This window comes from Canis lupus, chromosome 10 (genome assembly GCF_011100685.1).
Source record: "Canis lupus familiaris isolate Mischka breed German Shepherd chromosome 10, alternate assembly UU_Cfam_GSD_1.0, whole genome shotgun sequence".
In the NCBI taxonomy this organism is placed as follows: Eukaryota; Metazoa; Chordata; class Mammalia; order Carnivora; family Canidae; genus Canis; species Canis lupus.
The window spans coordinates 1,702,710-1,721,088 of record NC_049231.1 but is presented as its reverse complement, the minus strand read 5'-3'; the positions used below and the strand labels follow the sequence as shown (position 1 = coordinate 1,721,088).

The 18,379-nt window shown below is 63.8% G+C and overlaps 3 protein-coding genes and 1 long non-coding RNA gene across 8 annotated transcripts; 2 read left to right on the top strand and 2 right to left on the bottom strand.

Annotated features, from left to right (window-relative positions):
* The first annotated feature begins 1,537 nt into the window (after nt 1-1,537).
* Nucleotides 1,538-4,668, top strand: NDUFA4L2 (NDUFA4 mitochondrial complex associated like 2). 4 transcript variants are annotated; one of them, XM_038549771.1, is made up of 5 exons: nt 1,538-2,692; nt 3,024-3,112; nt 3,803-3,863; nt 3,963-4,035; nt 4,297-4,668. In XM_038549771.1, exons 1-4 carry the CDS (start codon nt 2,636-2,638, stop codon nt 4,017-4,019), a joined length of 264 nt encoding a protein of 87 aa, XP_038405699.1. In that variant the 5' UTR covers nt 1,538-2,635; the 3' UTR covers nt 4,020-4,035; nt 4,297-4,668. The 4 variants fall into 4 exon arrangements, with proteins under 4 accessions (XP_038405699.1, XP_038405697.1, XP_038405698.1 ...); XM_038549769.1 differs by having other exon boundaries at nt 3,752-3,863; XM_038549770.1 differs by having other exon boundaries at nt 3,963-4,668.
* SHMT2 (serine hydroxymethyltransferase 2) lies at nt 4,636-9,786 on the bottom strand. Of its 2 annotated transcripts, none has more exons than XM_038549762.1 (12): nt 9,651-9,786; nt 8,476-8,676; nt 7,890-7,969; nt 7,536-7,736; nt 7,158-7,239; nt 6,904-7,026; nt 6,649-6,788; nt 6,142-6,307; nt 5,844-5,943; nt 5,602-5,757; nt 5,413-5,520; nt 4,636-5,306 (listed from the first exon to the last, which is right to left on the bottom strand). In XM_038549762.1, the coding sequence occupies exons 1-12, from the start codon at nt 9,681-9,683 to the stop codon at nt 5,179-5,181; spliced, it is 1,518 nt and encodes a 505-aa protein (XP_038405690.1). In that variant the 5' UTR covers nt 9,684-9,786; the 3' UTR covers nt 4,636-5,178. The 2 variants fall into 2 exon arrangements, with proteins under 2 accessions (XP_038405690.1, XP_038405691.1); XM_038549763.1 differs by lacking the exon at nt 9,651-9,786 and adding an exon at nt 8,769-8,860.
* Nucleotides 8,917-12,530, top strand: LOC102156850. Its single transcript, XR_005365292.1, has 3 exons — nt 8,917-9,032; nt 11,349-11,440; nt 12,232-12,530. It is a non-coding gene; the product is annotated as an uncharacterized LOC102156850 (long non-coding RNA).
* Nucleotides 12,531-13,222: 692 nt separating this feature from the next.
* Nucleotides 13,223-16,695, bottom strand: NXPH4 (neurexophilin 4). Its single transcript, XM_038549560.1, has 3 exons — nt 16,659-16,695; nt 16,446-16,513; nt 13,223-14,687 (listed from the first exon to the last, which is right to left on the bottom strand). The coding sequence occupies exons 1-3, from the start codon at nt 16,693-16,695 to the stop codon at nt 13,836-13,838; spliced, it is 957 nt and encodes a 318-aa protein (XP_038405488.1). The 3' UTR covers nt 13,223-13,835.
* Between the last annotated feature and the right edge of the window lie 1,684 nt (nt 16,696-18,379).

Below are 18,379 nucleotides of genomic sequence, written 5' to 3'. Positions count from 1 at the left end.
CCCGGAGCTGTCCCCAGGCCGGCTGCCCGCACTGCTGCAGCCCCCCAGGGGCAGGGAGCCGGAGACCAGGGCTGGAACCGAGGGGTGGGGGTGGATAGAGATGAAGACAGAGACCGGCGTCCGTAAGGAGAGACGCGGAGGGCAGAGAGATGTAGAGGGAAAGACAGCCGCGGAGAGACGCAGAAACAGATGCGCAGGGACAAAGCCTGCCCGAGCTGCAGAGGGAGAGACAGACAGACACAGCCAGGTGGTAAGAAACAGACACGGAGGCAGACAGACAGAGCCTGGAGAAGAAAGAAGGGCAGCCAGAGACGGGGCAGGCAGGGGCCCAGGGCCGAGGGCAGCGCTCCGTCTTAGGCGGGACCCGGCCCGGGGCATCTGGGGCCCACCAGCCCCTCGAGAGGGACCAGCCGGAGCCTGGCGAGGTGGGAGACCCCGCGGGCCCACCTCAGGCCCAAAGATGGGACCCAGTGCCCTGGCAGGAGTGGCAGGAACGGCCAGGTGGGACCTGGCCAGGTGGGGCCTGGCCGGCGCTCCGGGCACGGGCTTCCCGCCCCAAGCAGCGGGGCGCAGCGCCCGCACGGCCCGACAGGGGGCGCCCGGGGCATCGCCCCTCAGAGCTTGGGAGCAGCTCGACCTCCAGGGGGCGCTCGCGGGCCCGGCCCCAGCCCGCTCGCCCCGCCCCGCCCCGTCCCGCCCCGCTGCTGCCCCTCGCCCCGCGGCCGGCGCGCGGTCGGTGTCCTGGTGAAGTCCGCGTGCAGCCGCTGGTCCCCGCGGGAGCCCCGCACGGCCTGGGCCACGCCCGATCCGCAGCTAACGGCTCCTGCATCCCTCGCGCGCCTTGGTCCGCGCGGCCTGAGTCTTTCTGATGGGAAAGTGCGGCGGGGGGGATGGGACATGAGATCCGGATTTCCGAGTTCCGCGCCCCAGCTCAGGCCCAGAGATCGCGACCCAGAGATGCGGGGGGGGGGGGGGGGGGGCTTAGACGACGGGTCAGAAACGGGTGCGGGGTCAAAGAGCCTTGGAGAGGCCAGAGGAAATAAGGCGCTTGCGAAGTGGGGCGCCGAGGCCAAGCAGAACAGCCGGCGGCTCCAGGGAAGGAGCGGGGCGGAGGGTCCGGAACGCGCCTGGCCACCGAAGTCACAAGAAATGGTCCAAGAGCCCGGGCGAGGGCCCCGGAAGCACGGGGCCAGACGCCCCTGTCTGCGGCCTGGCGGCCCAGCTGGGGCATACCGAGCCAGATGTGCAGCCCAGATGTGCAGCCCCGGGAGCCCGAGCTCCGGGACTGATTCTTAGTCTCGGAGACTGGAGGTCTGGGGGGCTCGAGTGACAGGACAGGCCACTGGGCCGTCCCCGAGGAGGTGCCGGGCTCTGCGCCGCTCCAGGCCTGACATCCCGTCAGTCCCCCTGAGCCCCCCCTCACGCCGCAGCGAGTCTCTGTCTCTTTGTTCTCCCGTGTCTCTGACACTTTATCTCATTATCCGCCGGAGGGAGGCGGAGAGCCTGGGACCCCGCAGCCTAATTACAGCCGCTCTTGTCAGCGCAGGGGGCGGAGGAGGGACCAGCGCAGGGATGGGGGGGGTCCCAGGAAGGGCAGCCGCCGGCCCCCACCCCGCAGCCACTCACCCCGTCCGCCCGAGGCGCCTCAGGGCTCTGGACCGAGGGGGACTGGGGGGGGCGGGTAGCCTGGCAGTGGGGAGAGGTGGTTAGGGCCAGGCTGCCGGGTCCCTAGCACCCCAGTTCCCCAGAGACATGGCAAGGAGCTTTCCCACCCCAACAATAGCAGACACCTAGGCTGCTGCAGAAAGGGAGGCAACCGCTCTGCGCTTCTCTCCCCGGGCGTCTTGTTCTCTTTCCTCCTCCATCTTTCCCGTTTCCTCCACTCCTGCCCTTACCCCATTCTCCTCCTCTCTGGCGCGGCCAGAAACAGCGAGCCGTCTTGGGGGGCTCTGACTTCACCCTACAGGAGGTAGGCAGAGCAAGCAAGTCTATCAAAACCCCAAACTTGGACAGCGGACTTACTCCAAGCTCAGCCAGGTGTTAAATACCCCGGATCCCGGCCTCCGCTGGCTGTTGGAGCCAACCGCACCCCGACTCCAAGACCCTCCCACGACTGGTGGGGCTGGGGATGCTGGAGGGCTGTGGGTCTGTCCTTCCTCTCCTCCTCCCTCTACACTGTGTACGGAGGCTCAGCGGGGCCTTTGGGACCTGTCCGCTCCCTCGGGATCTGCTAGCCCTAGGGGTGTCCGGGAAGTGCTTGGGGCCCCTCCTGGCCCCCCCAACACTCCGCCCCCCGCACTGGGCTTGCAAGCTGACTGCCGGGCCCACAGCGGGTCCTTCCCCTACCTTGGATCCTCCCTCAGCCTCTCAGGCCAGGACCCAGCCCCAGGCAGGAGGGTGTCCGTGGGCCAGGGCGCAGCCACCTGGAGGAGTGGAGGGGCAGAAAGCCCTCTGCCTCCCGACATTTGTCCCGCTTCGGGCGGGGACGGGGGAGGAGAGATGAGGGGGGTGGGGTGAGCCTGCCCGAGCGGGTCCGCTGGGCCGGGCCGGGCTGACCCCTCCCCAGCCGGGGGCGGGACCCCAGGAGGAGCAAGGGAGCAGAGCCGTGGGGAGCCTCAGACCCTGGAGAGGCGACATGGCGGGAACAGGTCCCGGGGCCCGCTTCTACCGGCAGATCAAGAGACACCCCGCGGTGAGTTCGGTCCCCAGAGCCGCTGTCGCTAACTCCCAACTCTCGCTTCCCTGGTGGCCCGCAGACCTCCCAGGACCTGCCTCTTGCCCAGTTCCCCCAAGGGCCCTCAGCTCTCCAGGCGCCCCCAACCTATCCCTGCAATGGGCCCCGACCCTCGAACCCCCCGGACCGGCTCGCGGCGGGCGAGGGACACGGAGGCTGCAGAGTAGCGGGAGGTCCCAGGTCCCCTCCCCGGGTGAGGGTGAGAGGGAGCCCAGGCCCGGGTGGGGGCCGAGCGGGCCGTCGGGGCCCTCGGGGAGGGCGGTGACCCCGGGCCCCGTCTTCTCCGCAGCTCATCCCGATGATCGGCTTCATCGGCCTGGGGATGGGCAGCGCCGCGCTGTACCTGCTGAGACTCGCCCTGCTCAGCCCCGACGTCTGGTAAAGGCGGGTCGGCTGCAGGCAGGGGGAGGGTGGGAAGGCCAGGGAGGGGTCTCAGCGGGGACCCCCAGGCAGCCCCCCGCGTCTGCACCGCCGGGCACCTCCACCTGGGGCCCGCTCTCCCCCACCGTCCCACCTCTCGCTCCTGGGCCCAGACTCCACCCGCTTTGGGCCGCGGAACCCGCACCGCTCCCGGCCCGGTTGCCATGACGACGCGCCGCCGGCGAGCGGCTTCGGGTACCCCCCTCCCGCCCCGGCCGGGGGAGCTGCTAGGGGCGCCGCGGTGGGGGCTGCAGCGGCGGAGACTCCGCAGGGGCGAGGTAGGGAGAGGGGGCTGGGGGGCGGCGGGAGGCCTGGGCGACGTCGGGGTCGGCGCATCACTGAAACCCCAGCCCCTGGGGTCTCCGCCTGACTTCCGCTGCCCTGCTCTGGGGGTGACCCTCGGGGGGCAGGAGTGGGGGAGGCCCTGGGCTGGGTTGTCAGTCCTACCGGCCCCACGCTGACAGCCTTCCTGTTCTACTGGTCACCACCCACTACCTTTGCCCCCACCCCAGTGGGTCTCTGAGAAATGGGCCTCCCAGGATAGGGCAGGGGTGCTGCTGCGGGGCAGGAGACCCTATGTGTCGCTTCGGGTTCCAGGGTCCTAGCTTCCAGGGAGCAACCCCTCACCGTCCCCCTCCCTCTCTGTAGCTGGGACAGAAAGAACAACCCAGAGCCATGGAACCGCCTGAGCCCCAATGACCAATACAAGGTACCTCCTCCATCTGTTCATCTGGGTCCCAGGACCCCACCCCCACCCCAGGCCATGAGGGGAGGCCTGAGGCACTAGGTGCCCCTTTCCCTCCCGTAGTTTCTTGCAGTTTCCACGGACTATAAGAAGCTGAAGAAGGACCGGCCCGACTTCTGAGCTGGCCGGGTTGCAAGTGAGAAGTGAAGCACCGACTCATTTCTTCCACTCGCTGCCCCCTGCCCCCAGGGCGCCACTCTCGCCACCCCGGCCAGCTGCTGCTTACACAGGCTTGGTTCCCACAGGAGGGGAGACAGCTCCCCACCCCCTTCCCTTGCTCCCAGCAGCGGAAGCGCCTCTGACCCTCAGCTCCAGTCCCACGCGGGGGGGAGGAGTTAGAGGGCAGGCAGTGTGTAGACGGAAAGGCTCAAACCCGCCCCTCTGCCCCCCTACCCAGGCCGGCCGGGTGTGGCCCAGGCTACGTGTTGAGCGTGGCCAACGTGAGCCAGGAGCAAGCGGAGGCCTCCCAGTGCCAAGTGACGTGGCGGGCCCCACGTTAGCCGGGCTCCGGCGCCAGTGCAGGGGCGGCGCTGCTCTGGCTCGACTGGGCTCGCTGCCTGCGCCCGGCCTGCCCTGGATGCGACACCTTCGCTCGCTCGCGGAGCCGAGCTCCTCCCTGTGCCCAAGCCCACTGCTTCCAGAGCCAACAGGCATCCCCTCCCACAGCCCTGCACCTGGGCCTCCCCGCCCCCTCCCTTGCTCCCCTCAGTCCCCTGGGATCAAACAGAAGCAGCCGTGGGCAAAATACAATTTCATTTAACAAATTGAATTTGCTGCGCCTGCTAATCACGTCTGGTGTCGGCTCTGATCAGAGACAGAGAAAGGAGGCTGTGCCCCCCCGCCCGGGGGGGTCCTTGTGGTGGTGGTGGGAGGGAACACGTAGAGGGAGACACGCCACCACCTGGCCCAGGGGACCCCTCCCGCAGTTAAGGAGAGATCCAGGCAGGGTAGCAGTTTATTAGATAAAAACAGAAAGGTGGGTGCTTACTCGCCCCTTCCTCGGGCTCACAGGGGCAACTGCCCTCTCCCCAGGTAAGAGCAAGGAGTCTATAACACTGAAATAATGGGAGAGTTCAGGGCAGAAAGCCCCAGGCCTCCTCCTTCTAAGTCTAGTTACGGAAAGAAATCTCAGCTACAGAGTCCAGGATAGAGCTGGGTTTCCCTAAGTAAGAGCCCTCCCCTCCTCCGGCAAAAAATTGAAACCGTCACTCCCCTCCATTGGTCCCAGGAGACAGAGGAGAATAAACTCCAGTCCGTGGGCCCCACCTCCCAAGCGCCCTCAGCGCTCATCAAAACCAGGCATGGGGAAGGCCCTGGCAAACTGCTCCACCCGCTGCCTGAGGTCGGCCAGCCGATGACTTGTTTCAGAGTCCTTGAGCAGGAAAGATTTGAAATCCTGGAGTTTGGCTGGAGGGGGTGAGGCAACACAAGGTCAGAACTCCAGGGAAGGCAGTCAGGCCAGCCAGGGGGAGGGGCACAGAGTGAGCTCAGGGAGGGCCTTGCCCCAACTCACCCGTCTTGTTCTTCACCTCCAAGCCAATGTGGACACCTTCATCTATAAAGTCCACGACCCTCCGGAAGTCATCCTCACGGAACTGTCGAGAGGTCAAGGCTGGGGCCCCTGGGAGGGAGGCAGACGAGGATCAGCCCAGTCCAAGCCCACCTGGCAGCCATCCTTCCTTCTGCAAACCCCAGGTCTCACCAAGCCGCAGGCCCCCAGGTGTGATGGCGCTTCGGTCCCCAGGACAGGTGTTCTTGTTGGCTGTGATGGATACCAGTTCCAGCACCCGCTCAGCCCGAGCTCCATCCAGGCCCTTGGGCCGCAGGTCCACTAGCACTAGGTGGTTGTCGGTGCCACCTAGGGAGAGGGGCAGTGAGCCGGGAAGGGGGGCTCTGGGCCTCGGCCTGAGGCTTCAGAGGCTCTCACCCACCCCCCTGGCTCACCAGACACGAGCGAGTAGCCTCGCTCTAGCAGGGCATCGGCCATGGCCCGAGCATTCTTCAGAACCTGCAGGGCGTACTCCCGGAATGTGGGGGTGCAGGCCTGGAGATGAGACAGTAGCAACATGACCCCAAGCGCCACCTCCTGCTGCCCTTCCACTTCCAGTGTAGTTGGAACTCCAGCCTTGACCCCACCCGGGAGCTTCCCTTTTATCAGCTCCAATTCATTCAGCAAGGAGCCGGGCTAAACCTCCAGGCCAACTGCCCCTCCCCCCACCTGGAGGAGAGTAGGCTCCCCAACCTGCTTTAGGGCCACAGCCACGGCAGCAATGGCATGGTTGTGGGGCCCGCCCTGCAGGGATGGGAACACAGCAAAGTTGATTCGGTCCTCAAACGTGTAAGGGATCTCCCGGCCAGTCTTGGGGTCCACAGCCCGCATCCCCTTGCGGTAGAAGATGAGTCCTGACCTATGGGGGAAGCAGGTGATCAGAATCTAAGCAGAGAAGAAAGGACGAGGGATGGTGAAAGCAGAGAAGGCTGACCTGGGTCCCCGTGCTCTCTGAATCTACTTCAGTTGGGCTGGTGTGCGGTACTCCAGTGGTCAAGGAGAGCAGCCCTTCAGCCCCACCCCCAAATCCCCTAGCAGGGAACTGCACCATGGGCAAGACAAGGAAAGTCATCACAGACTGGGCCAAAGTCTTCAGGGTTTCAGGTGGGAATAAACTCCTCTCAGATGCAGCCCAACCACGCCCCTGGAATAGGGCGTGAAGGCAGAGAAAGATAAGGCCTGACCTCAGGGAACCCTGACCTGGCCCCTCGAAGAGTCTTGTGAGTGGTGGTGGTGACAACATCCGCATGCTTGAAAGGTGAGGGGATCACCTTGGCAGCCACCAGGCCACTGATGTGGGCCATGTCTGCCAGCAGGTGTGCCTTGACCTCATCACACACCTGGGCAGGTACAGAGACAGGCCTTAGCCTCGGGAGGCCTCCCCAAGGCTGCCTCCCTCCCAGAATCTCCCCACTACCCCCTGGGAAGTGGCTGGTACGCCAGCCCTCCACCAACCTCTCTCATGCGGGCATAGTCAATGAGGCGAGCATAGGCGCTGGTACCGGCTATAATGAGCCGCGGCCGGAAAAGTCGAGCGGTCAGTGCCAGCTGGTCGTAGTCAATGAGGCCGGTTTTAGGCTGCATGGACAAACCAAAAAGCTGAAGCCCTGAGAAGGAAGCAGGACAGCTTCCTCTCCTCCCCGACTCCGGCCCAGGACTCCAGCCCCTCACCTTCCCCAGCACAGCGCCAGCAGAGCCCCAGCACTCACATTCAGCTTGTAGGGCATGGACTCAAAGAAGATGGACGTGGCTGAGACCCGCTTGACATCAGACATGTAGCCATGGGTAAGACTGAGAGGGGTAAGAGAGCTTCAGAAACGAGTAACGCCCGGAGTGAACCACACCCCTCCCGCCCAGCTCCGACGCCTCTGTCCCTAGAACACTGGCCCTGGTATGCACCACCCACATGCCAGGTCTATTGCACGGTGAGCACTGGTTACTGGTGGCTTCTCTTCCTCATCCACTGATATGCAGGGCACGGAGACACCTGCATGCGCCATCTGTGTGGCACACGGTGGTGTTCGGAAACAACTCTTGTCCCATGCCCATCCTGTCCACCAAGCCCATTCACCCACCCCGGTACTCACTGGCCCCCATCGGGCAAGTCTAGCCCCATGATTCGGTCATGAGGCTGCAGGAGGGCTGTGTAGGCAGCCAGATTAGCGGGAGAGCCTGAGTAGGGCTGGACATTGACTCCCCACTGTGCAGGATCCAGGTCAAAGGCCTCCAGGGCTCTGCGCTGACACAGCAGCTCAATCTCATCCACTACCTCGGCTCCTCCATAGTATCTGCCATGAGATGGGGGTTTATCAGGGCACCTGGAGAGGGTCCCAGTATCCTCAGCAACCAGCGGCAAAGGGCTGGGAAGGCCACTCCTCTATCCATACTGAGGGCACGCCCGTCAGGGATGGCCTCCCAGCCCTCTGGTACCTAGCCCTCACCTCTTGCCAGGATAACCCTCCGAGTACTTGTTGTTCAGACAGGACCCCAGGGCCTCCAGCGCAGCTCGGCTGCAGAAGTTCTGGGGTGAGGGGGGTGGGGGGTAATGTCAGAAGGTATTGAGCCCTCTTCCCTGGAGCCTCCCATAGCCCCTTCCTGCCAGAACCCCAGGCTGCAGGGAGGAAGGAGCTGGGCTCCACTGAGAGCTGTTTGCTCATTCGGCATTCCTTGTCGGGCCTGAAGAAAGGCCAGAGGAAGCATCCTGAGACACCTAGCTGCCGTGATAGTTGTCCCCAGCAAGGCCACCCGTCCACTCGAACCGGTGCTTCCAGGCCCCTCTTTCCTCTCGGGAAGGGGAAGGGGCCAGACTAGACTAGAAGGGCTCCGGACAGCTTTGGAAGCTCTCTAATGTCCCCACCCCATAATCCAGACTGGCCCTGCCTGTTCTTCAGTAAAGAAAAGAAGGAGATAAGGCCCAGCAGAAAGGCCCTGAGTCCGAGAGGGAAATCTGGAGAAACATCAGTATGATGACCTGTTATCTCCTGCACCCACTGCGGCCTATGCCTGGGCCCTCTCCCCAAGCCCCACCTCTGAGGCAATGAGCTCCAGGCCACGACACTGCCTGTCCTTCTCCCTCTGCAGCAGCTCCCACATCTCAGGATCACTGTCTGACAGACTCTCCTGGCCTGTCCAGCCCCTGCTCGCCACTTCTCTGGTCTGGGTCTGGGCCACCTCGTTGTGCTGGCACCGGGCGGCCATCCTGACCAGCCGCCCACATCTCTGCAGAGGCTAGGAGAGGAAACACCACGGTCAGATAAAAAGCATCCAAACAGTCGCCCAACAACCCTCAGCCATGCTTATCAGGCTTTCTGGCTCCAAACCTCACAGCCAGTGGTCCAGCCAGCCTTTCCAATTCTTACCACCCCCGCCTCCACCTTCAAAAAGCCAGTTCTAGAGCCAAGGCTGAGATCAATGTCCAGGGGGTGGTTCTGATTTGGTCCATTTATTTCACCTCAGAATTTCCCTCCACCTCGACCCATGAACCACTCTGCAAAGCCACGGGGTAAACTTTGTCCTCTAGAAGGCCTATGTCTCTGGAGCTCAGGGGCAATCCACCAAGGTTCCAGAACCTCCCCAACCCACAGGTACCAAAGGGTCCCCTGCAGGGCCTCCGTGGCAGTCAGGGGGTTGGAGCTGAGCTAGCAAGGACTCAGGCTGCAGACAGCAGACGTGGTTTCCAGAGCAAGAGGTGGCGGAGCGGACCTTTAGCGACCTCTGGGGGAAGGGGTTTGGTGGTGGCGGGAGCCTTCAGGCAGGGAAGCCAAAACCAACTTCCCGCCCTCTGTGCCCCGACCCGTCCCGTCCGTCAGTCCGCAGCGCCAAGGAACCCCTGATGTAAGCAGCGGGGCCGGGTTGCATCATCTGCACGGCTCGGGGCTGGCTGGACGGGCTCAGCCCCCCGGTCCAGGGGCCCCGCTCGCTCCCCAGGGTCCGCGGGGCATCTGAGCGCTCATCTCCCCCAACGCCACGTGAAGGAGGCGGTCGCAGGCCCCGGGGCGCCCGGTCGCCGGGACGCGGAGGGGCCCCAGCGCTCCCCGGGCACCGGGCGCGGCTTCCCGAACACTGCCGAGCTGCACGCCCGTCCCGGGGGACCAAAACCACGTGCGCGAAGCCGGGGGCACCCCGGGGCTGGTGAATGGGAACCGGGGTCGGAGGGGAGCTCGCGTTCTATTGGCCCCCGGTCTCCGGAGCCCCATTCTTACCCGAGTGGCCCAGAGCAAAGAGAAGGGCAGCATCGCAGCCCGGGTCGCGGGAGGTCTGGCCGCCAACTCCGGCCGGGGGAGCGGGGTAGGAAGCCGCCTGACCCGACAGCGCGTGCGCGAGAACGGCCCGGGCAGCCACCGGATCAAGGGGAGGGGCCTACGCATGCGTGCGGTGGCCCCTTGAGGGTCTCTTGGGAGTTGTAGTTCCCCGCCCCCGCCCGCCCCCAACCCGCGGGTTCCCCATCTGTAGCCCGCGGTCAGAGGCTCTCCCCTGAAAGAAAAGAGATCCGGTGCCGTACCACCGCCTCATTGTCCTCAAGCTCAGTGGGGTTTTTTTTCCATAGTCCAGACAACAGCCCTTTATTGGGTGCCTAATGAAAACCTAGCATTATTAGGCTTTTTGAAAATATGAAGACTCCTCTTGGAGCTTGCAAGCCGTAGTGCACTGGAGAGCACCTGGCTCAGAAGGTGAGACTTGAGTTCAAGTTCCACCTCTGGGACAAACTAGCAAATTAGCCTATCTGGCCCTCATCCGTGATTCAAAAATAACATGTAGTGAGGATTAAGTGAGTCTGTATGTAAACATGGTCTGGGATGGATCACCTTCCCCTCATCCTCTGACCTGCCTCCTCCATGGTTGTCTCCTCCTCCTGGGACACCCCGGAGCTGAGTGACATGTCCCTGCCTGTTGCTGCACTTGTTGAATTTTGCTACCTGTTCACCTCCTGCTGCTCCAGCAGTAAGCAAGCTCTCTTTATATCCCTGGGGCTCTAGATCCTTGGGCCTGGAAAGGATCTTCATTTTAGTCTGACTTTGTCGGGACTCATTAGCCCCTCTAGAAGTAGATCCCCAAAGCTGGGTATTGGAATTGTCTGGGAAATGTAATCTAAACATATGAATGTGAGGAGGCTTCTCTTCTAATTCAATGGATGAGTAGACATTTGCCCACTCGTGGTGACAGTGAAACTTCTCCTCAGTGATTCTATATATTTTTTAAGATTTTATTTATTCATGAGAGACACACAGAGAGAGACAGAGAGACAAAGAGACAGAGACACAGGCAGAGGGAGAAGCAGGCTCCATGCAGGGAGCCTGACGTGGGACTCGATCCCGAGTCTCCAGGATCAGGCCCTGGGCTGAAGGCGGTGCTACACCACCGAGCCACCTGGGCTGCCCTGATTCTATGTTGTTGTTGTTGTTTTTAAGATTTTATTTTATTTATTCATGAGAGACAGAGAGAGAGAGAAGCAGGCTCCATGCTGGGAGCCCGACATGGGACTCGATCCCAGGTCTCCAGGATCACACCCCACGTGAAAGCAGTGCTAAACCGCTGAGCCACCGGGGCTGCCCTGATTCTATGTTTTTAATAAGATTTTATTTATTTGTTTTTTTAATATTTATTTATTTATTTATTTGAGAAAGAGAGAGAGCCAGAGAACAAGCATGGAGGAGGGACAGAGGGAGAAAGGGAGAAGCAGACTCCCTGCTGAGGAGGGAGCCTGACTTGGGGCTGGACTCCAGAACCCAGGGATCATGACTTGAGCCAAAGCCAGATGCTTAACCTACTGAGCCACCCAGGCATCCCTCCTCAGTGATTCTAGAGAACCATTTCTCACTGTGATTTCTCAAGCAGTAATTTTTAAGAACCATTGCCTTACTTAGCAAAATTACATATTCATTCATTCACTCATTCAACAGACATGTTGAGCTTCTACTCTGTGCCAGACATGCCCTAGCCTTGGAGATGTAAGAATAAATCGCTGACTGCTGGGACATCAAGCAGTGATCAGGTAACAAAATGCAACAAGTGCAGTTATGGGCAGGGGCAACTCAGCTCCCAGATGTCCAATGCCTCAGGGGGGCGGGGTGGGGGAGGAGAAGAGGATGGCTGCAGAGGCAGTTTGTGAGTCAGAGGAAGAGGAGAAAGGCCGTCCATCACAAAACATGTTCACATGCAAAGTCTCATTTTTTTTTTTTTAGATTTTATTTATTTATTTGAGAGTGAGAGAGAGCACGAGCAGGGGGGAAGGGGAGAGAGAGAAGCAGACTCCCTTCTGAGCAGGGAGCTTGATACAGGACTGGATCATAGGACCAAAGGCAGATGCTTGAGGGACTGAGCCACCCGGATACCCGCAATGTCTCATTTAACCTCCAGAATATGCTATTTTATTATTGCCTTACAGGCGAGGAAACTGAGGCCCAGATAGGCTAACTTGCTTATTCCAAATTTCCCCACTTGGGTCTCATACCAGGCCTCAGAAGTCCCTGCTTGGCTCTAACCTCCTTCCCTCCCACTCTAGCCTCAGGTGTTCTGAGGTCCTTCCAGCAATGGGCCCTCGGTTGGGGTTCTTCTTCCTCCAATCTCTGACCTAGAACCACCTCTGCCTCCTTCTTCCTTTCAGCTTGATCTTGTTATTCAGCCATCCACCTACCCACCCATCCATCCATCCACCCACCCATCCATCCATCCACCCACCCATCCATCCACCCATCCATCCACCCATCCATCCATCCATCCATCCATCCATCCATCCATCCATCCATCCATCCAATACTTATTTTCCCCTCACTGACTTTTCAGTCCCACGCATGTCTGGGGCAGACTCACCTGTGACTCAGTTTCCCGATGGAACCAGTGAGCAGTCCCCCGGAGAGTACTGCACTCTGAGTCGGCATCTTGGCCCAGGACTCAAGAAGAAAGGCAGACGCGAGGTGTCGAGGCGTCGTTCGGTGCCTCAGCTTGTCCCTACCCCCTCCGTCGCCCCAGTCGGGGTCCCCAGGGGAGGGGGGCGGCTGAGCCTGAGAACTGCTAATGAAGCCGCAGCCAATTAACGCCCGGGCCGGGCTTGGGGGCGGATAAAATTAGCCGCGGCGGCGGCAGGAGGGAGCCGGCGGCGGGGGCGGGCGGGCAGCTGGCTGCAGGGGCTGCAGGGGCCGCGGCGGCGGCGAGCGGCGGCCGCTCCAAACTCGCGCCCGTCCCTCCCCCACCCGCTCGGGCCTGGCCCCCTCCCTCCCTCGCGCAGCCGTCTGCAAACTCAGCGCCCACGAAATTAGGAAGGAAAAGGAAGATCGATGACTCCAGATGCCGCAAACACCGTTCCCCTCCCCCACCGCCGCCTCCCGCCAGCCCCTCGGAGCTTAGCAGGTTGTCAGCGCTCGGCCCACGCCGTCCCTGCAGCTCGATCCCGTTTCGAGGCCCTGTGCCTCTTCCCCTGGCCGCCCGGCGGCCGCGCGGCCCCCTTCGGCCTCGTCCCCATGGGGTCAGCCGCAGCCGCGCCCGCCTGCCCGCCCGCGCGCCGGGGACGAGGGCCCCACGCGGCCAGCGCCCCCACCCCCGGGGCGCCCGCACCTCCGTCCGGGTGGGTCTCGAGGACCTCGGGTGCCAGCGCCGCCAGGGCTTGCCTCAGTGTCCGCCGGCCGCCCGGGAGGAGGCCGGCCAGGTCTCTGCCACCTAACCCCGCCCCCCCCACACCCCCGTCCCTACAAAGGTCTCTCACGTAGACACGTATTGGATTTCACTTTATTTTGTTCCCTTTCCCGTCTGTTTTGGCGTAGAAAAAATATCACCAAGAGGAAGCAGCCGGAAAGGGGCGTGGGGGGGGGCAGGACTGCAGGAAGGGGGGATAGGGGGCGGGCAGAGGACCCTAGAGCTCTGCTCCCGCCACCCTAATTAGGGTTTGGGGCGAGGCAGACAGGCATACCGCAGGCGGAAGGGGCTGGGGACAGGCCGCAATTATAGGCCTAAGAGTCTTCAGGTGGGGTCAGGGTGGCACGGGAGGACGAGCGCCTGGGGGTCAGAAAGGGTTCGAGGAGGGTGTCAGGCCAGGCAGCATCAAGGGAGCGGACAAAGGGAACTTCCAGCCCAGCGCCTGGGGCAGGAGGGGACCCAAAGCATACGCCGGGGACGCTGGGACCGCCCCAAGCCCCGCCCACTCTAGGCCTGCGCGCCCGCCTCTCACTTGGGGGGGCCTCGCGGGGGTACCTCTCCCCCGCCGCGCCCCCGCCTCGCGGGCGCTCCCCATTAGGGAAAGGGGGGACCGACGCCGGCTGACGGTCCCTGGAGGGCTGTTCCCGTCGCCCTCGGAAGGGAGGGGGTGGGCGCGGCCACGGGAGCTGCGGGCACAGGGAGGGGCCCCACGTGGGGACGAGGCGGGAAGCTTAGGGCCCAGGCGAGGGCGCGGCGCGCTACCCGAAGTAGGGGTGCTCGCTCTGGAAGTTATAGTCTGGGCACACCTTCTGCACCAGTTTGTAGTCAAAGCTGAGGAAGGAGACGAAGATGCAGATGACTTTGAAGGGCTTGGCGCAGAGCCAGGCGGCCTGGCTCTGCGTGTGCTCGGTGAAGCACACCTGCGAGGGGTCGTACAGGCACGGGCGGTGCTTGCGCGCGCGGTTGGTCTTCTCATACTCCACGTGGCAGTTGAAGGCGCGGGACTCCTTGGCCGCCGGCACTCCCAGCGCGCCCCCGAAGGGGCCGGCCAGCGCGCCCCCCAGCGCCCCCCCCAGCCCGGGCCCCGCGGCCGCGATCCCCAGCGGGGGCCCCAGCCCGGGGAGCACCCCGCCCAGGGCCAGCGTAGACTGCAGCGGGTGGGGCGCGGGCCCCGGGAGCCAGACGCCACCGAACTCGACGCGCTTGGAGGGCGGCACGATGCTGACGCTGAGGTTGCCCAGGCTGGACGAGTTGTGGCGGAAGTACACGCTGAAGGTGCCGTTCACGTGGTCCACGATCTTGCCGGTCACCAGCAGCGAGAACTTGAGGGTGTGCACCCGGAAGTAGAAGTCCCCCCAGCCGAAGATCTTCTTGGCGCGGGCGGCCTTGACCGACGGCTTCCTCTTGGTGCGCGCCGCGGGCAGCGCCCCCGCCCGGGCCGGCGCCCCGGTGTGATTAGCCGGCCAGGCCCAGCTCCAGGCGCGCGCGGCGCCCAGGCCGTGCGCCGCCCTGGGGCCCGGGAGCGGTTGGCCAGGGGCGCCCCCTCCGGCCGCGGGGCGCAGCTCCACGTACTGCGGCCTCCCGGACTCGGGGATCTGGGCACTGACGACCTGGGGACCAAGAAAGAGAGACGCTGGGGTGTCCTTGCCCCCGCCCCGGGCTGTCCGGGCCCCCCGCCCCCCGCCCCTGGCGCCGGGAGCCCGAAGGGAATGGGCAGTGGGTCGGAGCGCGGACTGGCGCGGGCCTGCAGCCTTCTCGGCTCTGTGCTCTTGGCCAAGTCACTGGCCCGTACTCAGCTTCTCCACCTGTCAAGTGACACCGAGAAGCCCTGTGTTCTCAGACCACTCCGATGAGAGCTGAGAAAGCCACGCAAAGCCTGCGCGCATGTGAGGAGGGAGAGGCGCCCGGGACCGTCTCCCCCCTGGCCTGGAGCCCGGTTGGTTCCGAGGGATGGTGGACCAGGGGGAGCTGGGCGCGGGGAGCCAGCCGTCAGCACCGGCGACACCCAGCGTGGAGGAGTGAAGCCCTCCCGACACCCCTGCGGAGGCTAAAGCCCCAGCCAGGCCTGGGCCTCCGCTGCCCTGTGGGGAGGGACCCGGGAAGGGGCCAGGCGGGCACCCCTCTCGGCCCCCAGCACCCTGCCTGTGGGGGGCCGGAGGGCCGCCCCTGGCCGCCCTCCGCGTGCTGCTGGTCTCAGGTGGCCACCGATCTGGGAGACAGCGCGGGCGCGAGTACAAGATGGATCGAGAGGCGGGAGCGGCAGGGCCAGGCCCGGGCCATCAATTATCTGGGGCGGGTGGGGCGGGGTGGGGGGTGGCCGGGAGTGGAGGAGACGGGTGAGTGCCAGGGAAGAAATATGGAGATGGCGCTCCCGCGAGGGAGCGGGAGTCAGAGGAGCCGTGAGTGTCAGAGTGTGTCAGTCAGGCTGTTGGCTGCGGCTGTTAAGTGTGGCCCTTACCGCGTAGGTTCAGTTGCGGGGAGGGAGCACTGTGCACGGAGGCCTGGGTGGTTGTGTGTGTGTCTGTGTACCTGGAGTAATGGTGTATGTGGGAGCCTGTGTGCGTGTGCACGCTTACCATGCGTCTCAGTCTATGGTTATGGCTGTGCGTGTCGGCCTGGAGTGGCTGTGCAGGGTGTGTGTGTGTGTGTGTGTGTGTATTAGTCTGAGGAGCCTCTGTGTGTGTGTGGGTCTGCTTGTGGGGCTGAGTGTCTGTTGTGTCCGCCTGCGATGGCTGTGTGTATATGCCTGGGTTGTAGACGGGCCTGGGTTGGCTGTGTGTGTCTGTGTGTTGATCCGAGTGAGGCTGTGTATCAGTTTGTGGTGGTTGTGACTGTGTGACTGGTGTCGTCGTATGCCTAGGTGGCTGTGTCTGGTTCTCTGGAGGTGTTACTTTTCCTGTGTGAGCTCTTGTCATCCGCTGTCCATGTGTCAGGCTCTCCCACAAGGGTGTGTGTGTCAGTATAGCCACAAGGATAGAATGAGTACAGCCTGTCCCCCGGGGTGCATATGCGGGAGTTGTATATGAATGGTCCCTGGGGGGTTCCGCAGCGGCCTGCAGGCCGAGCTTGGGAGGGGGGTGCGTAGAGAGGCCTGGCAGCATGGGTGCCCCCTCTGTTTGCACACGACCTGTGTACACACCGAGCGCGAGGCCACAAGGGACAGGAATGCCAGAGTCAAGCTGCTAGGCTAGAACCTCCACCGCCTGGTCCCCATCCCCGCAGCACTGCGATCCCGGGTTATTAATGCCGCCGCCACCCGCTCGTCATACATATTTATCGCCCCCCTCATCCCCCTCCCGTCCATCCCTCCCTCCTCCCAGCTCAGGTGAGGGGGGCGGGGGCGGCGAGAGTGATTGACTCAGACAGACAGGCTGCAGCTGGCAGCTAACTCCGGAGGGTGGGCTTGAGAGGGACGGTGGGGAGGGTCCCAGGCCACCTGGGGGGGGGACGCAGAGGGGGAGGGGGGCCTGGCAGGCCTCGGAGGAGGTGGGCTTGGAGAGGGCACTGGAGGAGGGCGTGCAAGAAGCTTCCAGGGAAAGTCAAGAAAGGGGAGTCATTTGAACTCTGACTCCTAATCTCACCCTTCTGGGGCCAGCACTGCCTTCCAGGGGCGTCCATCAGCCCCCAAGCACCTGCTCTTATGACCACGATGCCTCTGAGACCCCCTCCCAGTACACCCCGGCAGGGCCGGTTGCCCTGCACCCAGCCCAGGGCTTGGTCCAGTGACTCCTCTCAGGCAGGGGCTGGGAGAGGGAAGGAGGTTTGGCTCGTGGTGAGGGGTGCTGGGTGCCCCACTGCCGCCCCCCCCATCCCAGACAAATTGCTGTCTTCGCTTCTCCGATCCTGGCAAATCCCTGGGCTTTGGGCGCCCGCACCCCCCACCAGCTGCAGGAGACTGCCAAGATAAAAGGGAAGAGTTGGGGGGGGGCGGCCAAAGCGACCTTGGGGGGAGCTTGGACAGGGAGGGGTGAGAGTCTGTGAGGAAACGAGCCGAGAAATGGGAACATGGAATAAAATAAAATCAAAATCCTCCCTCTGGCTTCCTCGCTTGCACGCGCACTCTCCCTCTCTCGCGCTCCCTTTCACTGTTTTCCCATCTCTCTGCGACTCCTCTCAGTCCCTCACTGTGTCTCGAATTTTCTCCTTCTGTGATTGTTTTGCTCCCTGTTTCTGTCTGTCTCTCTTGGTTCTTTCCCTCTATCCTTCAGGCCGACGTCTCCATCTGTGGGTGGGGTGGGAATGAGGGAAAAGAGGGTGATGGAGGAACCCCCCTACCCCAGATCCACGGTGCTGTCCCTCACCCTCCGGACCGAGAGTGGGAGCAGGGTGTTGTCCGAGGAGGGGTCCCTCTCACTCCAGAGCTGGTTTAATTAAGCTAATTGGGCGCGGTGACATTTGCCGAGGGGAGAGGCTAGTCTGGCAGTCGGCTCAGGGGGCGGAGGTGCTTGGAGGCAGGCGGGGGTGGGGGCGGGGGTGGGGGGTGCTCCTCCCCAGGCGCCTCGGGCCCAGGCGGGAGGGAGCCCAGCCAGGAGCGCTGTGCCCCCGAGGCAGTGAGCCCACGCAATGGAGGGGAGTTGAGGCTGCCTCTTGCTGCTGAACAAACTCCACTGTGTGTGCGGGGAGGGGGGTGGGTTCGGATGGGACCGCGGGGAAAGGGGGAGGTTCGGGCTGTCGGCCCCCCAGCCGCATTGCAGGGTGCACCTCCCCGGGCCTCCAGACCGGTCCCTGGCTTCTCTCCGGCTGCCTGGGTCAGGCGGGGCCGCTGGGGGAAGGGAACGGCACCCCGCCCGGGAGGGAACGGAGCTCCAGGCCTGGGCCCGGGGAGGGCAGGGGCCGGCGTATTAGGCCCTGGCACCTAGGGCCTGGGGGGGGGCACCCAGACAGGGCGGGGAACCGGGCACAGGCATGGGGTAAGGGCAGATCGGGGGTGGGTGGAGAGGACGGGCCGGGGTGCGGGCTGGGACGGAGGCGGAGGGGCCTGAGGCCTGGACTGCAGACGCAGGTCAATGGTGCAGAGAGAAGCCGGCATCGGGGAAGGCCCGGGAACAGGGCCCAGGAGGGGCTCCTCCCGAGGCCGGCGCTGGGCGGACGGGATGTCGGCGGGGCCGGCGCTGGGGGCCGAGAGGGCAGGGCTGGTGGGTGAGGGACGGGCCCTGGGGGGCCGGGCGGGGCGGAGATCGGGGTCGGAAGTGGGAGACGAGGAGGGGGAGCGGCCGGGGGCGGGAACAGACGTGGGGGAGGGGGCGTGGATCCCGGGCAGGAACCCGGCCGCCAGGGCTGCGGCCCGGGAGACGGGGTGGCA

Excerpts from the sequence above, each read along its gene's own strand:
- NDUFA4L2 (XM_038549769.1), top strand. The coding sequence starts at position 2,636 with ATGGCGGGAACAGGTCCCGGGGCCCGCTTCTACCGGCAGATCAAGAGA. Across the intron at positions 3,113-3,751 it reads CTGCTCAGCCCCGACGTCTG|GGTCCTAGCTTCCAGGGAGC; the intron begins GTAAAGGCGGGT and ends TTCGGGTTCCAG. Across the intron at positions 3,864-3,962 it reads GCCCCAATGACCAATACAAG|TTTCTTGCAGTTTCCACGGA; the intron begins GTACCTCCTCCA and ends TCCCTCCCGTAG.
- NXPH4 (XM_038549560.1), bottom strand. The coding sequence starts at position 16,695 with ATGGACGCCCCTGGAAGGCAGTGCTGGCCCCAGAAGG. Across the intron at positions 16,514-16,658 it reads GCAGTGCTGGCCCCAGAAGG|GTGGCCTGGGACCCTCCCCA; the intron begins GTGAGATTAGGA and ends TCCCCCCCCCAG. Across the intron at positions 14,688-16,445 it reads TTAGCTGCCAGCTGCAGCCT|GTCGTCAGTGCCCAGATCCC; the intron begins GTCTGTCTGAGT and ends CTTGGTCCCCAG.
- SHMT2 (XM_038549762.1), bottom strand. The coding sequence starts at position 9,683 with ATGCTGCCCTTCTCTTTGCTCTGGGCCACTCGG. Across the intron at positions 7,737-7,889 it reads GAGGGTTATCCTGGCAAGAG|ATACTATGGAGGAGCCGAGG; the intron begins GTGAGGGCTAGG and ends ATCTCATGGCAG. Across the intron at positions 5,944-6,141 it reads TGGCTGTGGCCCTAAAGCAG|GCCTGCACCCCCACATTCCG; the intron begins GTTGGGGAGCCT and ends TCTCATCTCCAG.